Source organism: Pseudorasbora parva, chromosome 5, assembly GCF_024679245.1.
Source record: "Pseudorasbora parva isolate DD20220531a chromosome 5, ASM2467924v1, whole genome shotgun sequence".
Classification (NCBI taxonomy): Eukaryota; Metazoa; Chordata; class Actinopteri; order Cypriniformes; family Gobionidae; genus Pseudorasbora; species Pseudorasbora parva.
In genome coordinates, this window is record NC_090176.1 from 4,148,808 (window position 1) to 4,170,251 (window position 21,444).

Sequence of the window (21,444 nt, forward strand, 5' to 3'; positions counted from 1 at the left end):
CAGCTACAAAGGCTAAAAGCTATTTGAAGGCAATCATACTAAGGATCTCAAGCCAGACTCCAATGGTGAATTATCTCTGTTCTGTTGTTTGTGGAATCTACACAGACTGACACTCTGCTTGCGGTGCAGATTATGGGATGAACCTGTCTTGGAAAAAGGCCACTAAACTCACTGTGAGGTTTCTGTAGTGTAGTGGTTATCACGTTCGCTTTACACGCGAAAGGTCCCCAGTTCGAAACTGGGCAGAAACAAATTGAGTGTTTTTTAACTAAACATGCTGAAATGGATCTCCGGCAAGCGCATTTCCACACTACAAAGGCTCCAATTTCAAGCTAGTTGAAGGCAATCGTGCTAAGGATCTCAAGACAGACTACCAAGCCCAATGAGCACTTTCCTGTTGCTTGTGGAATTTACACAGACCAACACTCTGATTGCAGGGCAGATTATGGGATGAACCTGTCTTGGAAAAAGGCAATTAAGCTCACCATGAGGTTTCTGTAGTGTAGTGGTTATCACGTTCGCCTAACACGCGAAAGGTCCTCGGTTCGAAACCGAGCAGAAACAGCGGTCAGCTTTTGACAGAAAGTATAGATTGTTTGCGACGCTAAGAGTATTTAGCTCTCTTTTACATTATACGTTTTTTAAAATTCGTGATTCGCAAGACTTCCTTATGCTACCTCAAGACAGGTTTCCATAGTGTAGTGGTTATCACGTTCGCCTCACACGCGAAAGGTCCCCAGTTCGAAACTGGGTGGAAACATCTGGAGTAATTTTTACTATATGTGCTGAAATGGCTCTCAGGTTAGTGGATTTCCATGCTACAAAGGCTATAATTTCAAGCTATTTGGAGGCAATCATACAAAGGACCTCAAGTCAGACTACCATGATGAATTAGCTCTGTCCTGTTGTTTGTGGAATCTACACAGACTGACACTCTGCTTGCAGTGCATATTATTGGATGAACCTGTCTTGGAAAAAGACCACTCAACCCAAAGTGAAGTTTCTGTAGTGTAGTGGTTATCACGTTCGCCTAACACGCGAAAGGTCCTCGGTTCGAAACCGAGCAGAAACAACGACCAACTTTTGACAGAAAGTATGAATTGTTTGCAACGCCAAGAGTATCTATCTCCCTTTTACATTATACACATTTTAATTTGTGAGTCTGAAGATTTTCTTCTGCTTCCTGAAGACAGGTTTCCATAGTGTAGTGGTTATCACGTTCGCCTCACACGCGAAAGGTCCGCAGTTCGAAACTGGGTGGAAACAACTTGAGCAATTTTTACTATATGTGCTGAAATGGCTCTAAGGTAAGTGGATATCCAGCTACAAAGGCTAAAAGCTATTTGAAGGCAATCATACTAAGGATCTCAAGCCAGACTCCAATGGTGAATTATCTCTGTTCTGTTGTTTGTGGAATCTACACAGACTGACACTCTGCTTGCGGTGCAGATTATGGGATGAACCTGTCTTGGAAAAAGGCCACTAAACTCACTGTGAGGTTTCTGTAGTGTAGTGGTTATCACGTTCGCATTACACGCGAAAGGTCCCCAGTTCGAAACTGGGCAGAAATATAATTGAGTGTTTTTTAACTAAACATGCTGAAATGGATCTCCGGCAAGCGCATTTCCACACTACAAAGGCTCCAATTTCAAGCTAGTTGAAGGCAATCGTGCTAAGGATCTCAAGACAGACTACCAAGCCCAATGAGCACTTTCCTGTTGCTTGTGGAATTTACACAGACCAACACTCTGATTGCAGGGCAGATTATGGGACGAACCTGTCTTGGAAAAAGGCAATTAAGCTCACCATGAGGTTTCTGTAGTGTAGTGGTTATCACGTTCGCCTAACACGCGAAAGGTCCTCGGTTCGAAACCGAGCAGAAACAGCGGTCAGCTTTTGACAGAAAGTATAGATTGTTTGCGACGCTAAGAGTATTTAGCTCTCTTTTACATTATACGTTTTTTAAAATTCGTGATTCGCAAGACTTCCTTATGCTACCTCAAGACAGGTCTCCATAGTGTAGTGGTTATCACGTTCGCCTCACACGCGAAACGTCCCCAGTTCGAAACTGGGTGGAAACATCTGGAGTAATTTTTACTATATGTGCTGAAATGGCTCTCAGGTTAGTGGATTTCCATGCTACAAAGGCTATAATTTCAAGCTAGTTGGAGGCAATCATACTAAGGACCTCAAGTCAGACTACCATGATGAATTAGCTCTGTCCTGTTGTTTGTGGAATCTACACAGACTGACACTCTGCTTGCAGTGCATATTATTGGATGAACCTGTCTTGGAAAAAGACCACTCAACCCAAAGTGAAGTTTCTGTAGTGTAGTGGTTATCACGTTCGCCTAACACGCGAAAGGTCTTCGGTTCGAAACCGAGCAGAAACAACGACCAACTTTTGACAGAAAGTATGAATTGTTTGCAACGCCAAGAGTATCTATCTCCCTTTTACATTATACACATTTTAATTTGTGAGTCTGAAGATTTTCTTCTGCTTCCTGAAGACAGGTTTCCATAGTGTAGTGGTTATCACGTTTGCCTCACACGCGAAAGGTCCCCAGTTCGAAACTGGGTGGAAACAACTTGAGCAATTTTTACTATATGTGCTGAAATGGCTCTAAGGTAAGTGGATATCCAGCTACAAAGGCTAAAAGCTATTTGAAGGCAATCATACTAAGGATCTCAAGCCAGACTCCAATGGTGAATTATCTCTGTTCTGTTGTTTGTGGAATCTACACAGACTGACACTCTGCTTGCGGTGCAGATTATGGGATGAACCTGTCTTGGAAAAAGGCCACTAAACTCACTGTGAGGTTTCTGTAGTGTAGTGGTTATCACGTTCGCTTTACACGCGAAAGGTCCCCAGTTCGAAACTGGGCAGAAACAAATTGAGTGTTTTTTAACTAAACATGCTGAAATGGATCTCCGGCAAGCGCATTTCCACACTACAAAGGCTCCAATTTCAAGCTAGTTGAAGGCAATCGTGCTAAGGATCTCAAGACAGACTACCAAGCCCAATGAGCACTTTCCTGTTGCTTGTGGAATTTACACAGACCAACACTCTGATTGCAGCGCCAAGGACGGCGCGTATACGTCTATCAAAGCCATCCACAACTCCGTGAAATGTACCCGGAGATCGTCGGATCGAATCCCGCTCGACCCCAACTTTTGATCATGTAAACCAGAGTAATAAATATATATAAAATTAACTAAAATAACGTAGAAATGGAACGTAGGCGTCATTTATAATCCAGAGGTAACGTTTTGTGATAATGAAGGCAAAGAATAAGACAAATATTGGTGATTAATGTTATTTTTCTACACATTTAAATGAACGAAGGTTTATTCAGTTACTAAAACATCGAACAAAATGTATGTATAACAAATTCATTACACATTCAAATTAAAAAAATTAATGTATACACATTTTAAATTCATATAATTCTGTGTAGAAATTAAAAGGTGTGGTAAACAATAATAATAAGAGGAAGAAGAATAAAGAAATACAGAAACGTCCAGACCCTTTTTATATATTTTATTATAATTACAACAACAATTAGTAGTGGTGATAATAATAATAATAATAACGAAAGGTTATTATTAATAATAATAGTATTAATAATAATCAGGTACATAAATAAATCAAGGATTATACAAATACACTAAAAATAATTATCATCTGTTAATATTAATTTACATATATACATAATTATTAATAACCTCTCTTAGTATAAAAACTGCAAAGAAATGTAATCAAATAAAATGTAAAATAGACAATAGCCATCTATTGTGCAAACTGGAGACCCATCATTCCCTGAGCTGACAATTTCCCAACCAAGTGAAAGTCAGTAACTTTGATTTAAAAAAACTCACACATAAATAACAAAGTAAACTTAGTATATGTTAAATTTATACAAAAAATATTTTCCCAACAGAGACCTAGAGCAGAGTAAACTGCTTGTTTACTCTGCTCTAGGTCTCTGTTGGGAAAATATTGTTGAAGAATGTTGAAAAAAACATGAAAAACCACCCAGATGTTGGAGATGTGTAAATTACTCTATAATGCAAACATTAACCAAATAAAAATAACTAAATAAATAAATACAATAAGAAATTAAGAACCTGGAGGGTTGTCATTTCCAGTTTTTTTTCTCCTATAACCTCGTTCCTCTAGCACAGCCCTCCATTCACTATATGACTGAGTCTCAGACTCTTTGCAGTACCAGTTGCCGAAGTACTGAAGATGTGATGGTGGCTTTCTCTCTTTTTTACACTTTTTGCACATAATAACATCTGTCTTCCTCACATATTTTCTTGTGACAGTTCCAGTGTTTTCCCTCTCCTGTTTTCTCTTTCGGTATTGCTGAGTGGAGTAAGGAACATCTTGACTGGGTGTCTGTGTTTGAGGTGATGGTGGCATAGCTGAAAGAAATGGGATGTTGAAGAACATCATCTGTGAGGTACCAGGCACTGGAGGAAGCTGCACAGATGGTAGAACGAAAGGGAGAGAGACAGGTGGTGCTGGTGCAATGACAGGATGTGTCATTTGATGCGATGGTGGAGCCTGGGAGATGGTCTGAGGTTGGGACCTCCCCTTGAGTTTTGCCTCCCCAGCAGTGTTTGGTGGCAGGACAAACAGGTGAGGCTCAGCCAGATTGGCTGAATACAGAATTGGTCCTTTCTGCATAGCTGCAGGAAGCTTCTCAGGTCCTGCCATGGGTGCGCCTGGGGCTTGGATTCCCTGCTTTAAAATGTCCTGCTCCTGTGACTTGCAGCGTCTGCTGAACCTGGGAAAATATAAAACAAGCGCTATTATTACAAAATTATGTGTGATAAACAAGTTTTTGCTCACAACTATGATGCAGCAGCATGACAGAGCGGGGGTTAGAGGAAGGGGTAAGGGTAGAGAAAGGGGTAGGGGTATGGGTAGAGGAAGGGTTAGGGGTAGAGGAAGGGTTAGGGGTAGAGAAAGGGGTAGGGGTAGAGGAAGGGTTAGGGGTAGAGGAAGGGTTAGGGTTCGAGGAAGGGTTAGGGTTAGGGGTAGAGGAAGGGTTAGGGGTAGAGGAAGGGTTAGGGGTAGAGGAAGGGTTAGGGGTAGAGAAAGGGGTAGGGGTAGAGGAAGGGTTAGGGTTAGGGTTAGGGGTAGAGGAAGGGGTAGGGTTAGAGGAAGGGTTAGGGTTCGAGGAAGGGTTAGGGGTAGGGTTAGGGGTAGAGGAAGGGGTAGGGGTAGGGGTAGGGGTAGGGAAGGTTTAGGCCTAACCCTACCATGTAAATTACTTGAAACCTCTGTGTAGCCCTCAGCTGCTTTGATTTAAGTTTAGGGTTAGCGGTAACAATGCTAACTTACTCACCATTGTGTGACTGTTGCAGCGTTCACTTCTGGGAGCTGGATGGTGGTCTCGGTCATCACCTTAGCATTGGTGATGATGCACTCTCGGATGTGCTTGTAAGCTCGTGCCACCATTGTGAAGCGGGACACCCTCACTCCGTCACAGCGCACCGCGTTTGGGTAGAGAGCACAGAGCCTTGTGAAGATGGCCTCCACCACTCGGTTGCAGTCAGGCCACTGTGCAGGACTATGAGCCCCAACGAAACACCTGTAAATGACAGCAGAATACATATTATTAATACAAGATTATTTTATTGTTTTGTTTAATTGTTTTATTTCCCCTTTTCTATTCTGTCTGTTTTACTTTTTGTTGTCTTTATGGTCAATGTTGAAATATATGCATAAATTAGATCACTACTGGGTTACTGTGTTATGGCATTTTTCACAATACAGACTGCACATTATCCCGCTTATTACATGGCTACTTACTAAAAGACAGTAAAAGATAAATAATTTGACACTAAATATTGATCCAAAGTGATTTTATTGATTAAGAAATTTTAAAGATTAAGAAATCTTGCTAAATAAAATTGATGTATGGTTGGAACTGCATCCATAGCAACGTAACATAGCAACATAAAGTCAGCATTAAACATAACTCACAACTAATAATTTAAGTTATAACTAACTTTGAACTAAGTAAGTCTGCGGGAAGATAAGCTAGGCATCAAGGCGTCAGATTTTACAACTTTGATTAAACAGGGGTTAGGGTCACCACCCTGCATGGGTGGTGATATTTCAGCCAGTTTCAGTTATATTTATGCAAAAAATACCCTTCGTTTGCTAAATTTAACATACCTTTTTGTGCTCTCCACACCTGGTGCCACAATCTTCTTTGTAGCCCTGAATCGTCCCTGTTTTAAGGTGGTTTTATGACGTGGTGAGTAAATGGTCTTGTTCTTGTCATACTCCCCCATTGCTTGCCATAGGGTGATGATCTTGACGCACTCGTCTCCAGTCAAGGCCAGACGGTGATCTCTAAGGCTAACCAAAAACTCTGCCAAGTCCTGCACGGCTCCATACCCCTCAATATTATCAGGTCCAACAGAATCCTAAAATGAAAGATTATTTAGGAACTTTTGATAGCAGTAATGAATACAAATATTCACATGAAAGCATAGGCAACATTACCCAGGTTTGGTTTAAACACATATAAATGTACATTTAAAAAGAAACTTACATCATGTGAAGTGTTCTCTTCAGATGTTGGTAGATGAGGAGTTTCTGTGGATAATTGGTCCACTGGGACTACATGAAAAAGGTAAATATTTAGTTAAAATGTGTATTTGTGTCTTTCAATATGACAAATTTAAATTAGAGTTAGTGTGACTGAAACATCTATCAATATTTTGGTAAAACTCACAGCTATGAGCTTCAGGAGAGAGTGCAGGCTTTGAATGAGTGTGTAGTGAGCTAAAAACAGGCGATGGCACTGGTGATGGAGGGACCACAGACAGTGATGACATGGGCTTGAAAACAGACGATGGGACTGGTGATGGAGGGACCACAGACAGTGATGACATGGGCTTGAAAACAGGCGATGGGACTGGTGATGGAGGGACCACAGACAGTGATGACATGGGGCTGGTTGCTGGAGGGGTTGGACATGATGCTGCAGACACTGATGCTTCTGAAGAAGAAGCAGGTGTCTGTTCTGTGTCGAAGGTGGGGACAGTGATGTCGTGAATCTCCTCAAGTTCAGCATAATCTTCATCCACCTCTGTACCAACCTCAGTCGTCTCTGACTCTTCAATGGCCAACTTATAGTCCTGCAGAACTTTACCAGTTTGCTGGTAAAGGTACTCCACTCCAATAAGTTCACCTTTAAAATATTAAAACATTGACAATAAGATAATATACCAGGATATTATAACTCAGTGGAAAAATTGTATGTGTACACATGACTGTAATTGTAACTAAAAAAAAACAAATAGTTATCTACCAGTGTACTTTCTTGGCCCAACATATGGGATGATTTTCTTGCCCATAACCTCCTCTGCAAGAGTATTGACAGCATGGCGCAGAAGATGATTATAAGAATGTGACTGCTGCTCATCTGTTGTTGCTGCCACAGCCCGGTCCTCATTCCACCTTGCAAGTCCATCCAAAAGGTACGCCTGGAAGAAGGTGTCACTTGCCAGCGTACCTGTACATTGAAAACAAAAAGACCACAGAATGGGTTACGCATAAATACACAAATACCTGTACTTGCAATCATCATAATTATTTAAAATATATAATTACATCATATCAGTATTTTAGTAATTCAGTTAAGTCAATTATTTACCTGGGATGAATCTGTTAAGGTGTAGGTGAAATGACTCAAGCGAAGTGGAACCTCTGGCACAGCGGTAGGTTGGCAGGCGGTGCCCTCCCTTCACTACAGTGCCAGTCTGCATGTAGAGCTGCACACCTACAGGATCCTGGATGCAGGCCACATGCTTCCGCTGGGACTTTAAGATCTCTCTCATCCGGGCTGAATTTATTAGTGGTACTCCCAGAGTGTCACGACCAGCATCTCCATCAAAGGCCTGAATATGGCTCTCAATCAGCGCCAGGGTCTCCTTGGTCCCACGAGTGGTTCTCCTGCAATGTAGGGCTAGCTCACTACGGCTGATACAGCGCAGCACATCAGCCTCGGATGATGGTTTCCGGTCAGCTTCCAGCTCTGCGCGCTTCGCCTTCTTAAGTGCAGTCAGGTCGTCCTGGTCCCACATGAAAATACAGTGGCTGAGGCGACTCATAAATGTTGCATACAGCTGGTGAGAGTCGGTGGTGCACCCCACAGCAAATCTCCGCATGAAGTGCCATATATCTAACCGGATGGTCATTTGGTCCCACTCTTCAAACATCCTCCTCAGAAGAGTGTTGCCACAGCAGTCTCGGTCAACATACATTATCTCAGGAGGAGCCACCCCAGCCACTCTGTATCGCTTGATGAGGCCTTCAATCATTGGTCCGAGACCAAAGCCTTCACTGGCTGTGAGCACGGACATGATCACCTGTCCATGCTCATTTCCAACGTTGGTTGCCCATGTAGCGGTGCCATAGCTGCGTCCTGCTAGTTTTCTGGCCACTTTTTTAGTAGAATCCATTTTTAAGATACGACCATATTGAGATGTTATAGTGGCCTTGATTTCGTCCAGCCTTTGCAGGACATCCTGGGCATACACCTGCATTAGCCACCGGTGCTTAGGGACAGAAGGCATTGAAAGAGCAGGTTCAAATGTCACAGGCAGGATCAGGTTTGATGTGACAGCACTGGCAATCCCCTTGCAATCTGTCAGATACTGGACTGTTTTTTCCAACCACACCTCAGCATGACGCTCCTGCAACTTGCGCTGGATCTGGCTGCTGCTGTTTCCCAGTCCTCGCTGACGCATCAAACTTACTACCTCGATGTCACATGCAAGTTTTGATGTGAGAATGCAAGGGAACTGCACCCTGTGGCCAATGTCGAGCTGGGAGACGATATCATGGCTCCAGCTGATGACCTTCCTCTTACATCTTCGGCAGGCCAGGTACTCAGATGCCACAAAGTACATCTTACCGAAGGCAAACACCTGTCTGATCTTTTGATGCAAGCCAGCTGAGGTCAGAAGGTCTTTCTGACAGTCTGGATGCGGACAGGTCAGCTTCACTTGCCACAGTTTTCGTGGCATCCAGAGCAGCAGGGGATGGCCAAAGTAATTCTCTAAGGGAGGAGACTTACTGGTCTTCAGTGGCACCTGTGGAGGATACCACCAAAGTTTGTCCACCCTGCTAAAGATTAGCTCAGGATGCCCTTGTGCTGACCACCTGAACAGGGCCTTGGACATCCACCTCTGGTCCACTTCAGGCAGGGTATTTATCCATCCAGCTGGAAGACAGACTCGTCGTACTGGAACCCCCCAAAGAGAAATAAACACATAAATAAACAAGTGCAAACTCACATTGCTTTACTTTATTATTCCTGGAAAGGAAACTTTAATATATATTTTTTAAAGTATATACGTACATCCCACATGTGCCTCCTCAAACTTATTTGCCTCTGCCAGCAGTGTGCTGTCATCTATCTCAGTGGACACAGAGGGGCGGGTGAGGGTGGCTGAGGGTCCTGTGTGTGCCTCAGAGGAGGCAGTCGGGCGGGTGAGGGTGGCTGAGGGTCCTGTGTGTGCCTCAGAGGAGGCAGTCGGGCGTGTGAGGGTGGCTGAGGGCCGTGCACGTGCCTGGGCCAAAGCTTCAAAACAAAACACAGGACAAACAGATAAACATGACTACTGAACAACAACATAAATAATAACAAACCAAAAAAAGAAAAGTGTAAAATAAATGTTTGCTTACAAGGTGTGGCTTTGACGGGGGAAATCAGCCTTTTTACGGTCTTGGTCATGCTTTTCTGGGTAGGCAACTTCCCAACCAAGAGGGAGCGGAGAGAGGCAGTGGAAGTATGGGTGGTGGCAGTGTGCTGGGTAGGGGGAGTGATTTGTGTGGGGCCAGTGTGCTGTGTGGGGGGAGTGAGCTGGGTGGTAGCAGATTGCCCAGCATATTGCTCTTCCTTCATGGCAATGGCAATTCTGCCAGAAGGGAAAAGCTCGATATACTCCCTGAAACTCCCCTTGTTGTGGGCATGTTCTTGGGAGTCTTTGCTGCCTCCTGTGGGGTCCCTCTTTATAGCTGCCACCAGGTAAGCAGCATACCCCAGGGCATTTTCAGCCACCCACCTAAATGTTTGCCCGCGAAATACACCAAACTGGATTTCAAAGAAACCTAGCAGGTGTTTTCTGTTAGCTAGATCTCCGTGGTACAGACTTAAGCTTTTCTTGGCCTTGTCCAGCACTACCTCTGGGGACAGGGGTCTTGTGTACGGCTTTCCTTTGTTAGCCTCCTTCACCTTTGCCGCTTCCACTGTATCTGTCATATTCAGGCTGCCATCAGCCCGTCTCCTAAAGTGAGGTTCCATCTAAATTATAAAATGAATATATAAAAAAGACAATAGGGAAACAGGAAAACACGTTTGGTAACACATTAATTAATGCAGCTGTGTATATCACATTATTAGATTTACTCATGATCACTGTAAAATGTTGATTTTATATTATGCTTTGTCTGTGTATAGTTTTCCTACAGGCTCAAAATGTTGGCTAACATATTAAAATCATCAGAGATAATTTTTTCACTAATATTGCACCATTAAATAAAATTTATGTTCCACGTCAGAAAAAGAAGAGTTATCAAGTAATGGCTAGTGGATAATGGAAAGTCTATTCCAGGAATTTTCAAAGTTGTAAACTTTACATGGGAATTAACAGGAATATATGAGAATTAATGGAAATAAACAGAGAAGTTTCTAAATTAGTTTAGCCTGCAGCAAGGAACTTAATTGTAGTTGAAAAAAAATCTTAGTTAAAACAACCAGATTTAATTCACTACTGTTGATTTTATACCTTACACATGCACATAACACACTACTGACTGCAGGGCTATTGAGGCCATTCCTAAATAACATGGACAGTTGATAAATATTATTGTGAAATATTACAATTTAAAATAATGGTTTCTTTTTTACTATACTTTAATATATTATTTATTTCTGTGATGCAAAGCTGAATTTTCATCCGCCATTACTTCTGTGTCACATGATCCTTCAGAAATGTAATTTTGCCACACACAAAAATAAAAATAAAAATAATAATTAAATAAACAGATTTTTTTCAGGATTATTTGATGATTAATTAAAGAAAAGATTAACAATAAGAGTAATAATAATAATAATAATGTACAAATAAATAACTAGTAACAATATACACTACCATCAAAAAATCTGAGATCAGTAATTATTTGTCTTGTTTTTGGAAAGAAATTAATAATAATTTTCAGCAAGCAAGTATGTGTTTAATTGATTAAAAAGTTAGAGAATTAATTGTTACAAAACATTGCTATTTTAAATAAATGCGGTTCTTTTTAACTTTTTATTCATCAATGAATCCTGAAAAAGGTATTAACGTTACAAGTTCCAAAAAATATTAAGCAGCACAACTGTTTCCAACAGTGATAATAATTCAACATATTAGAATGATTTCTGAAGGATCATGTGACATTGAAATAAACAACATAAGCATAACAATTAGAACAATAAACATTCCCATAAATTCCTGTTAAATTTCCAAACTGGAATATTTCCAAAACTCCCCAGTTAAGCTGAATTAAAATCTTTCGCCGTTTGCAAACCTAAATCTATGTGATCTCCTTTAAAAACCTTTTTTCCCAGAAGTAAAGGTAAAGTAACGGTCATGCATTCAAAATTGTACTTAGCTAAAACAAGTTTAGCATCAAATATGCTGCATCAAATGTAATGTATTAAAAAAGTAGAAGTATCATGTACATTATTTATGTAGATTATAATTAGTGATGATTTACAAAAGACTGACTTACTTTGCAAATGTTGTTTGTTAAGAAGTTATAACGTCAATGAAATAGTATCACCTCCAGCGTAAATTATTTCGCTTGTCTCCGGGTGCGCTTGACGTTGATTGGTCAATTCCTGAATGATTCGTGATAGCGATACGAGCGGCGATTGGCCATAGCATTCGAATCATGGATGAATCGTGATAGCGATACGAGCGGCGATTGGCCATAGCATTCGAATCATGGATGCAACCGGGAACGTGATTGGCTGTCATAATCATGAAAAACCACGATTTACAGGTGACAGGGAGGGCCGATTATGGGATGAACCTGTCTTGGAAAAAGGCAATTAAGCTCGCCATGAGGTTTCTGTAGTGTAGTGGTTATCACGTTCGCCTAACACGCGAAAGGTCCTCGGTTCGAAACCGAGCAGAAACAGCGGTCAGCTTTTGACAGAAAGTATAGATTGTTTGCGACGCTAAGAGTATTTAGCTCTCTTTTACATTATACGTTTTTTAAAATTCGTGATTCGCAAGACTTCCTTATGCTACCTCAAGACAGGTTTCCATAGTGTAGTGGTTATCACGTTCGCCTCACACGCGAAAGGTCCCCAGTTCGAAACTGGGTGGAAACATCTTGAGTAATTTTTACTATATGTGCTGAAATGGCTCTCAGGTTAGTGGATTTCCATGCTACAAAGGCTGTAATTTCAAGCTATTTGGAGGCAATCATACTAAGGACCTCAAGTCAGACTACCATGATGAATTAGCTCTGTCCTGTTGTTTGTGGAATCTACACAGACTGACACTCTGCTTGCAGTGCATATTATTGGATGAACCTGTCTTGGAAAAAGACCACTCAACCCAAAGTGAAGTTTCTGTAGTGTAGTGGTTATCACGTTCGCCTAACACGCGAAAGGTCCTCGGTTCGAACCCGAGCAGAAACAGCGACCAACTTTTGACAGAAAGTATGAATTGTTTGCAACGCCAAGAGTATCTATCTCCCTTTTACATTATACACATTTTAATTTGTGAGTCTGAAGATTTTCTTCTGCTTCCTGAAGACAGGTTTCCATAGTGTAGTGGTTATCACGTTCGCCTCACACGCGAAAGGTCCCCAGTTCGAAACTGGGTGGAAACAACTTGAGCAATTTTTACTATATGTGCTGAAATGGCTCTAAGGTAAGTGGATATCCAGCTACAAAGGCTCCAATTTCAAGCTAGTTGAAGGCAATCGTGCTAAGGATCTCAAGACAGACTACCAAGCCCAATTCGCACTTTCCTGTTGCTTGTGGAATTTACACAGACCAACACTCTGATTGCAGGGCAGATTATGGGATGAACCTGTCTTGGAAAAAGGCAATTAAGCTCACCATGAGGTTTCTGTAGTGTAGTGGTTATCACGTTCGCCTAACACGCGAAAGGTCCTCGGTTCGAAACCGAGCAGAAACAGCGGTCAGCTTTTGACAGAAAGTATAGATTGTTTGCGACGCTAAGAGTATTTAGCTCTCTTTTACATTATACGTTTTTTAAAATTCGTGATTCGCAAGACTTCCTTATGCTACCTCAAGACAGGTTTCCATAGTGTAGTGGTTATCACGTTCGCCTCACACGCGAAAGGTCCCCAGTTCGAAACTGGGTGGAAACATCTGGAGTAATTTTTACTATATGTGCTGAAATGGCTCTCAGGTTAGTGGATTTCCATGCTACAAAGGCTATAATTTCAAGCTATTTGGAGGCAATCATACAAAGGACCTCAAGTCAGACTACCATGATGAATTAGCTCTGTCCTGTTGTTTGTGGAATCTACACAGACTGACACTCTGCTTGCAGTGCATATTATTGGATGAACCTGTCTTGGAAAAAGACCACTCAACCCAAAGTGAAGTTTCTGTAGTGTAGTGGTTATCACGTTCGCCTAACACGCGAAAGATCCTCGGTTCGAAACCGAGCAGAAACAACGACCAACTTTTGACAGAAAGTATGAATTGTTTGCAACGCCAAGAGTATCTATCTCCCTTTTACATTATACACATTTTAATTTGTGAGTCTGAAGATTTTCTTCTGCTTCCTGAAGACAGGTTTCCATAGTGTAGTGGTTATCACGTTCGCCTCACACGCGAAAGGTCCGCAGTTCGAAACTGGGTGGAAACAACTTGAGCAATTTTTACTATATGTGCTGAAATGGCTCTAAGGTAAGTGGATATCCAGCTACAAAGGCTAAAAGCTATTTGAAGGCAATCATACTAAGGATCTCAAGCCAGACTCCAATGGTGAATTATCTCTGTTCTGTTGTTTGTGGAATCTACACAGACTGACACTCTGCTTGCGGTGCAGATTATGGGATGAACCTGTCTTGGAAAAAGGCCACTAAACTCACTGTGAGGTTTCTGTAGTGTAGTGGTTATCACGTTCGCTTTACACGCGAAAGGTCCCCAGTTCGAAACTGGGCAGAAATATAATTGAGTGTTTTTTAACTAAACATGCTGAAATGGATCTCCGGCAAGCGCATTTCCACACTACAAAGGCTCCAATTTCAAGCTAGTTGAAGGCAATCGTGCTAAGGATCTCAAGACAGACTACCAAGCCCAATGAGCACTTTCCTGTTGCTTGTGGAATTTACACAGACCAACACTCTGATTGCAGGGCAGATTATGGGATGAACCTGTCTTGGAAAAAGGCAATTAAGCTCACCATGAGGTTTCTGTAGTGTAGTGGTTATCACGTTCGCCTAACACGCGAAAGGTCCTCGGTTCGAAACCGAGCAGAAACAGCGGTCAGCTTTTGACAGAAAGTATAGATTGTTTGCGACGCTAAGAGTATTTAGCTCTCTTTTACATTATACGTTTTTTAAAATTCGTGATTCGCAAGACTTCCTTATGCAACTCAAGACAGGTCTCCATAGTGTAGTGGTTATCACGTTCGCCTCACACGCGAAAGGTCCCCAGTTCGAAACTGGGTGGAAACATCTGGAGTAATTTTTACTATATGTGCTGAAATGGCTCTCAGGTTAGTGGATTTCCATGCTACAAAGGCTATAATTTCAAGCTATTTGGAGGCAATCATACTAAGGACCTCAAGTCAGACTACCATGATGAATTAGCTCTGTCCTGTTGTTTGTGGAATCTACACAGACTGACACTCTGCTTGCAGTGCATATTATTGGATGAACCTGTCTTGGAAAAAGACCACTCAACCCAAAGTGAAGTTTCTGTAGTGTAGTGGTTATCACGTTCGCCTAACACGCGAAAGGTCTTCGGTTCGAAACCGAGCAGAAACAACGACCAACTTTTGACAGAAAGTATGAATTGTTTGCAACGCCAAGAGTATCTATCTCCCTTTTACATTATACACATTTTAATTTGTGAGTCTGAAGATTTTCTTCTGCTTCCTGAAGACAGGTTTCCATAGTGTAGTGGTTATCACGTTCGCCTCACACGCGAAAGGTCCCCAGTTCGAAACTGGGTGGAAACAACTTGAGCAATTTTTACTATATGTGCTGAAATGGCTCTAAGGTAAGTGGATATCCAGCTAAAAAGGCTAAAAGCTATTTGAAGGCAATCATACTAAGGATCTCAAGCCAGACTCCAATGGTGAATTATCTCTGTTCTGTTGTTTGTGGAATCTACACAGACTGACACTCTGCTTGCGGTGCAGATTGTGGGATGAACCTGTCTTGGAAAAAGGCCACTAAACTCACTGTGAGGTTTCTGTAGTGTAGTGGTTATCACGTTCGCTTTACACGCGAAAGGTCCCCAGTTCGAAACTGGGCAGAAACAAATTGAGTGTTTTTTAACTAAACATGCTGAAATGGATCTCCGGCAAGCGCATTTCCACACTACAAAGGCTCCAATTTCAAGCTAGTTGAAGGCAATCGTGCTAAGGATCTCAAGACAGACTACCAAGCCCAATGAGCACTTTCCTGTTGCTTGTGGAATTTACACAGACCAACACTCTGATTGCAGGGCAGATTATGGGATGAACCTGTCTTGGAAAAAGGCAATTAAGCTCGCCATGAGGTTTCTGTAGTGTAGTGGTTATCACGTTCGCCTAACACGCGAAAGGTCCTCGGTTCGAAACCGAGCAGAAACAGCGGTCAGCTTTTGACAGAAAGTATAGATTGTTTGCGACGCTAAGAGTATTTAGCTCTCTTTTACATTATACGTTTTTTAAAATGCGTGATTCGCAAGACTTCCTTATGCTACCTCAAGACAGGTTTCCATAGTGTAGTGGTTATCACGTTCGCCTCACACGCGAAAGGTCCCCAGTTCGAAACTGGGTGGAAACATCTTGAGTAATTTTTACTATATGTGCTGAAATGGCTCTCAGGTTAGTGGATTTCCATGCTACAAAGGCTGTAATTTCAAGCTATTTGGAGGCAATCATACTAAGGACCTCAAGTCAGACTACCATGATGAATTAGCTCTGTCCTGTTGTTTGTGGAATCTACACAGACTGACACTCTGCTTGCAGTGCATATTATTGGATGAACCTGTCTTGGAAAAAGACCACTCAACCCAAAGTGAAGTTTCTGTAGTGTAGTGGTTATCACGTTCGCCTAACACGCGAAAGGTCCTCGGTTCGAAACCGAGCAGAAACAGCGACCAACTTTTGACAGAAAGTATGAATTGTTTGCAACGCCAAGAGTATCTATCTCCCTTTTACATTATACAGATTTTAATTTGTGAGTCTGAAGATTTTCTTCTGCTTCCTGAAGACAGGTTTCCATAGTGTAGTGGTTATCACGTTCGCCTCACACGCGAAAGGTCCCCAGTTCGAAACTGGGTGGAAACAACTTGAGCAATTTTTACTATATGTGCTGAAATGGCTCTAAGGTAAGTGGATATCCAGCTACAAAGGCTAAAAGCTATTTGAAGGCAATCATACTAAGGATCTCAAGCCAGACTCCAATGGTGAATTATCTCTGTTCTGTTGTTTGTGGAATCTACACAGACTGACACTCTGCTTGCGGTGCAGATTGTGGGATGAACCTGTCTTGGAAAAAGGCCACTAAACTCACTGTGAGGTTTCTGTAGTGTAGAGGTTATCACGTTCGCTTTACACGCGAAAGGTCCCCAGTTCGAAACTGGGCAGAAACAAATTGAGTGTTTTTTAACTAAACATGCTGAAATGGATCTCCGGCAAGCGCATTTCCACACTACAAAGGCTCCAATTTCAAGCTAGTTGAAGGCAATCGTGCTAAGGATCTCAAGACAGACTACCAAGCCCAATGAGCACTTTCCTGTTGCTTGTGGAATTTACACAGACCAACACTCTGATTGCAGGGCAGATTATGGGATGAACCTGTCTTGGAAAAAGGCAATTAAGCTCGCCATGAGGTTTCTGTAGTGTAGTGGTTATCACGTTCGCCTAACACGCGAAAGGTCCTCGGTTCGAAACCGAGCAGAAACAGCGGTCAGCTTTTGACAGAAAGTATAGATTGTTTGCGACGCTAAGAGTATTTAGCTCTCTTTTACATTATACGTTTTTTAAAATGCGTGATTCGCAAGACTTCCTTATGCTACCTCAAGACAGGTTTCCATAGTGTAGTGGTTATCACGTTCGCCTCACACGCGAAAGGTCCCCAGTTCGAAACTGGGTGGAAACATCTTGAGTAATTTTTACTATATGTGCTGAAATGGCTCTCAGGTTAGTGGATTTCCATGCTACAAAGGCTGTAATTTCAAGCTATTTGGAGGCAATCATACTAAGGACCTCAAGTCAGACTACCATGATGAATTAGCTCTGTCCTGTTGTTTGTGGAATCTACACAGACTGACACTCTGCTTGCAGTGCATATTATTGGATGAACCTGTCTTGGAAAAAGACCACTCAACCCAAAGTGAAGTTTCTGTAGTGTAGTGGTTATCACGTTCGCCTAACACGCGAAAGGTCCTCGGTTCGAAACCGAGCAGAAACAGCGACCAACTTTTGACAGAAAGTATGAATTGTTTGCAACGCCAAGAGTATCTATCTCCCTTTTACATTATACACATTTTAATTTGTGAGTCTGAAGATTTTCTTCTGCTTCCTGAAGACAGGTTTCCATAGTGTAGTGGTTATCACGTTCGCCTCACACGCGAAAGGTCCCCAGTTCGAAACTGGGTGGAAACAACTTGAGCAATTTTTACTATATGTGCTGAAATGGCTCTAAGGTAAGTGGATATCCAGCTACAAAGGCTAAAAGCTATTTGAAGGCAATCATACTAAGGATCTCAAGCCAGACTCCAATGGTGAATTATCTCTGTTCTGTTGTTTGTGGAATCTACACAGACTGACACTCTGCTTGCGGTGCAGATTGTGGGATGAACCTGTCTTGGAAAAAGGCCACTAAACTCACTGTGAGGTTTCTGTAGTGTAGTGGTTATCACGTTCGCTTTACACGCGAAAGGTCCCCAGTTCGAAACTGGGCAGAAACAAATTGAGTGTTTTTTAACTAAACATGCTGAAATGGATCTCCGGCAAGCGCATTTCCACACTACAAAGGCTCCAATTTCAAGCTAGTTGAAGGCAATCGTGCTAAGGATTTCAAGACAGACTACCAAGCCCAATGAGCACTTTCCTGTTGCTTGTGGAATTTACACAGACCAACACTCTGATTGCAGGGCAGATTATGGGATGAACCTGTCTTGGAAAAAGGCAATTAAGCTCGCCATGAGGTTTCTGTAGTGTAGTGGTTATCACGTTCGCCTAACACGCGAAAGGTCCTCGGTTCGAAACCGAGCAGAAACAGCGGTCAGCTTTTGACAGAAAGTATAGATTGTTTGCGACGCTAAGAGTATTTAGCTCTCTTTTACATTATACGTTTTTTAAAATTCGTGATTCGCAAGACTTCCTTATGCTACCTCAAGACAGGTTTCCATAGTGTAGTGGTTATCACGTTCGCCTCACACGCGAAAGGTCCCCAGTTCGAAACTGGGTGGAAACAACTTGAGTAATTTTTACTATATGTGCTGAAATGGCTCTCAGGTTAGTGGATTTCCATGCTACAAAGGCTGTAATTTCAAGCTATTTGGAGGCAATCATACTAAGGACCTCAAGTCAGACTACCATGATGAATTAGCTCTGTCCTGTTGTTTGTGGAATCTACACAGACTGACACTCTGCTTGCAGTGCATATTATTGGATGAACCTGTCTTGGAAAAAGACCACTCAACCCAAAGTGAAGTTTCTGTAGTGTAGTGGTTATCACGTTCGCCTAACACGCGAAAGGTCCTCGGTTCGAAACCGAGCAGAAACAGCGCCCAACTTTTGACAGAAAGTATGAATTGTTTGCAACGCCAAGAGTATCTATCTCCCTTTTACATTATACACATTTTAATTTGTGAGTCTGAAGATTTTCTTCTGCTTCCTGAAGACAGGTTTCCATAGTGTAGTGGTTATCACGTTCGCCTCACACGCGAAAGGTCCCCAGTTCGAAACTGGGTGGAAACAACTTGAGGATTTTTTACTATATTTGCTGAAATGGCTCTAAGGTAAGTGGATATCCAGCTACAAAGGCTAAAAGCTATTTGAAGGCAATCATACTAAGGATCTCAAGCCAGACTCCAATGGTGAATTATCTCTGTTCTGTTGTTTGTGGAATCTACACAGACTGACACTCTGCTTGCGGTGCAGATTGTGGGATGAACCTGTCTTGGAAAAAGGCCACTAAACTCACTGTGAGGTTTCTGTAGTGTAGTGGTTATCACGTTCGCTTTACACGCGAAAGGTCCCCAGTTCGAAACTGGGCAGAAACAAATTGAGTGTTTTTTAACTAAACATGCTGAAATGGATCTCCGGCAAGCGCATTTCCACACTACAAAGGCTCCAATTTCAAGCTAGTTGAAGGCAATCGTGCTAAGGATTTCAAGACAGACTACCAAGCCCAATGAGCACTTTCCTGTTGCTTGTGGAATTTACACAGACCAACACTCTGATTGCAGGGCAGATTATGGGATGAACCTGTCTTGGAAAAAGGCAATTAAGCTCGCCATGAGGTTTCTGTAGTGTAGTGGTTATCACGTTCGCCTAACACGCGAAAGGTCCTCGGTTCGAAACCGAGCAGAAACAGCGGTCAGCTTTTGACAGAAAGTATAGATTGTTTGCGACGCTAAGAGTATTTAGCTCTCTTTTACATTATACGTTTTTTAAAATTCGTGATTCGCAAGACTTCCTTATGCTACCTCAAGACAGGTTTCCATAGTGTAGTGGTTATCACGTTCGCCTCACACGCGAAAGGTCCCCAGTTCGAAACTGGGTGGAAACAACTTGAGTAATTTTTACTATATGTGCTGAAATGGCTCTCAGGTTAGTGGATTTCCATGCTACAAAGGCTGTAATTTCAAGCTATTTGGAGGCAATCATACTAAGGACCTCAAGTCAGACTACCATGATGAATTAGCTCTGTCCTGTTGTTTGTGGAATCTACACAGACTGACACTCTGCTTGCAGTGCATATTATTGGATGAACCTGTCTTGGAAAAAGACCACTCAACCCAAAGTGAAGTTTCTGTAGTGTAGTGGTTATCACGTTCGCCTAACACGCGAAAGGTCCTCGGTTCGAAACCGAGCAGAAACAGCGCCCAACTTTTGACAGAAAGTATGAATTGTTTGCAACGCCAAGAGTATCTATCTCCCTTTTACATTATACACATTTTAATTTGTGAGTCTGAAGATTTTCTTCTGCTTCCTGAAGACAGGTTTCCATAGTGTAGTGGTTATCACGTTCGCCTCACACGCGAAAGGTCCCCAGTTCGAAACTGGGTGGAAACAACTTGAGGATTTTTTACTATATTTGCTGAAATGGCTCTAAGGTAAGTGGATATCCAGCTACAAAGGCTAAAAGCTATTTGAAGGCAATCATACTAAGGATCTCAAGCCAGACTCCAATGGTGAATTATCTCTGTTCTGTTGTTTGTGGAATCTACACAGACTGACACTCTGCTTGCGGTGCAGATTATGGGATGAACCTGTCTTGGAAAAAGGCCACTAAACTCACTGTGAGGTTTCTGTAGTGTAGTGGTTATCACGTTCGCTTTACATGCGAAAGGTCCCCAGTTCGAAACTGGGCAGAAACAAATTGAGTGTTTTTTAACTAAACATGCTGAAATGGATCTCCGGCAAGCGCATTTCCACACTACAAAGGCTCCAATTTCAAGCTAGTTGAAGGCAATCGTGCTAAGGATCTCAAGACAGACTACAAAGCCCAATGAGCACTTTCCTGTTGCTTGTGGAATTTACACAGACCAACACTCTGATTGCAGGGCAGATTATGGGATGAACCTGTCTTGGAAAAAGGCAATTAAGCTCACCATGAGGTTTCTGTAGTGTAGTGGTTATCACGTTCGCCTAACACGCGAAAGGTCCTCGTTTTGAAACCGAGCAGAAACAGCGGTCAGCTTTTGACAGAAAGTATAGATTGTTTGCGACGCTAAGAGTATTTAGCTCTCTTTTACATTATACGTTTTTTAAAATTCGTGATTCGCAAGACTTCCTTATGCTACCTCAAGACAGGTTTCCATAGTGTAGTGGTTATCACGTTCGCCTCACACGCGAAAGGTCCCCAGTTCGAAACTGGGTGGAAACATCTTGAGTAATTTTTACTATATGTGCTGAAATGGCTCTCAGGTTAGTGGATTTCCATGCTACAAAGGCTGTAATTTCAAGCTATTTGGAGGCAAT

General features: G+C 42.1%; 2 protein-coding genes and 38 non-coding genes across 40 annotated transcripts; 38 read left to right on the plus strand and 2 right to left on the minus strand.

Moving 5' to 3' along the window:
• Positions 1–178: 178 nt before the first annotated feature.
• On the plus strand, positions 179–251 carry trnav-uac (transfer RNA valine (anticodon UAC)). Its single transcript has one exon. It is a non-coding gene; the product is annotated as a tRNA-Val (tRNA).
• Positions 252–491: 240 nt separating this feature from the next.
• Positions 492–564, plus strand: trnav-aac (transfer RNA valine (anticodon AAC)). The gene has a single exon. It is a non-coding gene; the product is annotated as a tRNA-Val (tRNA).
• Positions 565–687: 123 nt separating this feature from the next.
• On the plus strand, positions 688–760 carry trnav-cac (transfer RNA valine (anticodon CAC)). Its single transcript has one exon. It is a non-coding gene; the product is annotated as a tRNA-Val (tRNA).
• A 239-nt stretch (positions 761–999) lies between these two features.
• On the plus strand, positions 1,000–1,072 carry trnav-aac (transfer RNA valine (anticodon AAC)). Its single transcript has one exon. It is a non-coding gene; the product is annotated as a tRNA-Val (tRNA).
• A 426-nt stretch (positions 1,073–1,498) lies between these two features.
• On the plus strand, positions 1,499–1,571 carry trnav-uac (transfer RNA valine (anticodon UAC)). Its single transcript has one exon. It is a non-coding gene; the product is annotated as a tRNA-Val (tRNA).
• A 241-nt stretch (positions 1,572–1,812) lies between these two features.
• On the plus strand, positions 1,813–1,885 carry trnav-aac (transfer RNA valine (anticodon AAC)). Its single transcript has one exon. It is a non-coding gene; the product is annotated as a tRNA-Val (tRNA).
• Positions 1,886–2,819: 934 nt separating this feature from the next.
• trnav-uac (transfer RNA valine (anticodon UAC)) lies at positions 2,820–2,892 on the plus strand. The gene has a single exon. It is a non-coding gene; the product is annotated as a tRNA-Val (tRNA).
• Positions 2,893–4,120: 1,228 nt separating this feature from the next.
• LOC137075809 (uncharacterized) lies at positions 4,121–5,670 on the minus strand. The gene is made up of 2 exons (XM_067444763.1): positions 5,358–5,670; positions 4,121–4,793 (listed from the first exon to the last, which is right to left on the minus strand). Exons 1-2 carry the CDS (start codon positions 5,624–5,626, stop codon positions 4,121–4,123), a joined length of 942 nt encoding a protein of 313 aa, XP_067300864.1. The 5' UTR covers positions 5,627–5,670.
• A 549-nt stretch (positions 5,671–6,219) lies between these two features.
• Positions 6,220–10,491, minus strand: LOC137075914 (uncharacterized). Its single transcript, XM_067444862.1, has 7 exons — positions 9,719–10,491; positions 9,393–9,614; positions 7,683–9,275; positions 7,338–7,541; positions 7,126–7,217; positions 6,576–6,643; positions 6,220–6,447 (listed from the first exon to the last, which is right to left on the minus strand). The coding sequence occupies exons 1-7, from the start codon at positions 10,335–10,337 to the stop codon at positions 6,354–6,356; spliced, it is 2,892 nt and encodes a 963-aa protein (XP_067300963.1). The 5' UTR covers positions 10,338–10,491; the 3' UTR covers positions 6,220–6,353.
• Positions 10,492–12,147: 1,656 nt separating this feature from the next.
• On the plus strand, positions 12,148–12,220 carry trnav-aac (transfer RNA valine (anticodon AAC)). The gene has a single exon. It is a non-coding gene; the product is annotated as a tRNA-Val (tRNA).
• Positions 12,221–12,343: 123 nt separating this feature from the next.
• Positions 12,344–12,416, plus strand: trnav-cac (transfer RNA valine (anticodon CAC)). The gene has a single exon. It is a non-coding gene; the product is annotated as a tRNA-Val (tRNA).
• A 239-nt stretch (positions 12,417–12,655) lies between these two features.
• Positions 12,656–12,728, plus strand: trnav-aac (transfer RNA valine (anticodon AAC)). Its single transcript has one exon. It is a non-coding gene; the product is annotated as a tRNA-Val (tRNA).
• Positions 12,729–12,849: 121 nt separating this feature from the next.
• On the plus strand, positions 12,850–12,922 carry trnav-cac (transfer RNA valine (anticodon CAC)). The gene has a single exon. It is a non-coding gene; the product is annotated as a tRNA-Val (tRNA).
• Positions 12,923–13,160: 238 nt separating this feature from the next.
• On the plus strand, positions 13,161–13,233 carry trnav-aac (transfer RNA valine (anticodon AAC)). The gene has a single exon. It is a non-coding gene; the product is annotated as a tRNA-Val (tRNA).
• A 123-nt stretch (positions 13,234–13,356) lies between these two features.
• trnav-cac (transfer RNA valine (anticodon CAC)) lies at positions 13,357–13,429 on the plus strand. The gene has a single exon. It is a non-coding gene; the product is annotated as a tRNA-Val (tRNA).
• Positions 13,430–14,167: 738 nt separating this feature from the next.
• Positions 14,168–14,240, plus strand: trnav-uac (transfer RNA valine (anticodon UAC)). Its single transcript has one exon. It is a non-coding gene; the product is annotated as a tRNA-Val (tRNA).
• Positions 14,241–14,481: 241 nt separating this feature from the next.
• On the plus strand, positions 14,482–14,554 carry trnav-aac (transfer RNA valine (anticodon AAC)). Its single transcript has one exon. It is a non-coding gene; the product is annotated as a tRNA-Val (tRNA).
• A 628-nt stretch (positions 14,555–15,182) lies between these two features.
• On the plus strand, positions 15,183–15,255 carry trnav-cac (transfer RNA valine (anticodon CAC)). Its single transcript has one exon. It is a non-coding gene; the product is annotated as a tRNA-Val (tRNA).
• Positions 15,256–15,487: 232 nt separating this feature from the next.
• trnav-uac (transfer RNA valine (anticodon UAC)) lies at positions 15,488–15,560 on the plus strand. The gene has a single exon. It is a non-coding gene; the product is annotated as a tRNA-Val (tRNA).
• A 240-nt stretch (positions 15,561–15,800) lies between these two features.
• On the plus strand, positions 15,801–15,873 carry trnav-aac (transfer RNA valine (anticodon AAC)). The gene has a single exon. It is a non-coding gene; the product is annotated as a tRNA-Val (tRNA).
• Positions 15,874–15,996: 123 nt separating this feature from the next.
• On the plus strand, positions 15,997–16,069 carry trnav-cac (transfer RNA valine (anticodon CAC)). Its single transcript has one exon. It is a non-coding gene; the product is annotated as a tRNA-Val (tRNA).
• Positions 16,070–16,308: 239 nt separating this feature from the next.
• On the plus strand, positions 16,309–16,381 carry trnav-aac (transfer RNA valine (anticodon AAC)). The gene has a single exon. It is a non-coding gene; the product is annotated as a tRNA-Val (tRNA).
• A 121-nt stretch (positions 16,382–16,502) lies between these two features.
• Positions 16,503–16,575, plus strand: trnav-cac (transfer RNA valine (anticodon CAC)). Its single transcript has one exon. It is a non-coding gene; the product is annotated as a tRNA-Val (tRNA).
• A 232-nt stretch (positions 16,576–16,807) lies between these two features.
• On the plus strand, positions 16,808–16,880 carry trnav-uac (transfer RNA valine (anticodon UAC)). The gene has a single exon. It is a non-coding gene; the product is annotated as a tRNA-Val (tRNA).
• A 240-nt stretch (positions 16,881–17,120) lies between these two features.
• trnav-aac (transfer RNA valine (anticodon AAC)) lies at positions 17,121–17,193 on the plus strand. Its single transcript has one exon. It is a non-coding gene; the product is annotated as a tRNA-Val (tRNA).
• Positions 17,194–17,316: 123 nt separating this feature from the next.
• On the plus strand, positions 17,317–17,389 carry trnav-cac (transfer RNA valine (anticodon CAC)). Its single transcript has one exon. It is a non-coding gene; the product is annotated as a tRNA-Val (tRNA).
• Positions 17,390–17,628: 239 nt separating this feature from the next.
• trnav-aac (transfer RNA valine (anticodon AAC)) lies at positions 17,629–17,701 on the plus strand. The gene has a single exon. It is a non-coding gene; the product is annotated as a tRNA-Val (tRNA).
• Positions 17,702–17,822: 121 nt separating this feature from the next.
• On the plus strand, positions 17,823–17,895 carry trnav-cac (transfer RNA valine (anticodon CAC)). Its single transcript has one exon. It is a non-coding gene; the product is annotated as a tRNA-Val (tRNA).
• A 232-nt stretch (positions 17,896–18,127) lies between these two features.
• On the plus strand, positions 18,128–18,200 carry trnav-uac (transfer RNA valine (anticodon UAC)). Its single transcript has one exon. It is a non-coding gene; the product is annotated as a tRNA-Val (tRNA).
• A 240-nt stretch (positions 18,201–18,440) lies between these two features.
• Positions 18,441–18,513, plus strand: trnav-aac (transfer RNA valine (anticodon AAC)). Its single transcript has one exon. It is a non-coding gene; the product is annotated as a tRNA-Val (tRNA).
• Positions 18,514–18,636: 123 nt separating this feature from the next.
• trnav-cac (transfer RNA valine (anticodon CAC)) lies at positions 18,637–18,709 on the plus strand. Its single transcript has one exon. It is a non-coding gene; the product is annotated as a tRNA-Val (tRNA).
• A 239-nt stretch (positions 18,710–18,948) lies between these two features.
• On the plus strand, positions 18,949–19,021 carry trnav-aac (transfer RNA valine (anticodon AAC)). The gene has a single exon. It is a non-coding gene; the product is annotated as a tRNA-Val (tRNA).
• A 121-nt stretch (positions 19,022–19,142) lies between these two features.
• On the plus strand, positions 19,143–19,215 carry trnav-cac (transfer RNA valine (anticodon CAC)). Its single transcript has one exon. It is a non-coding gene; the product is annotated as a tRNA-Val (tRNA).
• A 232-nt stretch (positions 19,216–19,447) lies between these two features.
• trnav-uac (transfer RNA valine (anticodon UAC)) lies at positions 19,448–19,520 on the plus strand. Its single transcript has one exon. It is a non-coding gene; the product is annotated as a tRNA-Val (tRNA).
• A 240-nt stretch (positions 19,521–19,760) lies between these two features.
• On the plus strand, positions 19,761–19,833 carry trnav-aac (transfer RNA valine (anticodon AAC)). Its single transcript has one exon. It is a non-coding gene; the product is annotated as a tRNA-Val (tRNA).
• A 123-nt stretch (positions 19,834–19,956) lies between these two features.
• trnav-cac (transfer RNA valine (anticodon CAC)) lies at positions 19,957–20,029 on the plus strand. The gene has a single exon. It is a non-coding gene; the product is annotated as a tRNA-Val (tRNA).
• A 239-nt stretch (positions 20,030–20,268) lies between these two features.
• trnav-aac (transfer RNA valine (anticodon AAC)) lies at positions 20,269–20,341 on the plus strand. The gene has a single exon. It is a non-coding gene; the product is annotated as a tRNA-Val (tRNA).
• A 121-nt stretch (positions 20,342–20,462) lies between these two features.
• trnav-cac (transfer RNA valine (anticodon CAC)) lies at positions 20,463–20,535 on the plus strand. The gene has a single exon. It is a non-coding gene; the product is annotated as a tRNA-Val (tRNA).
• A 232-nt stretch (positions 20,536–20,767) lies between these two features.
• On the plus strand, positions 20,768–20,840 carry trnav-uac (transfer RNA valine (anticodon UAC)). Its single transcript has one exon. It is a non-coding gene; the product is annotated as a tRNA-Val (tRNA).
• A 436-nt stretch (positions 20,841–21,276) lies between these two features.
• Positions 21,277–21,349, plus strand: trnav-cac (transfer RNA valine (anticodon CAC)). The gene has a single exon. It is a non-coding gene; the product is annotated as a tRNA-Val (tRNA).
• Positions 21,350–21,444: the final 95 nt, after the last annotated feature.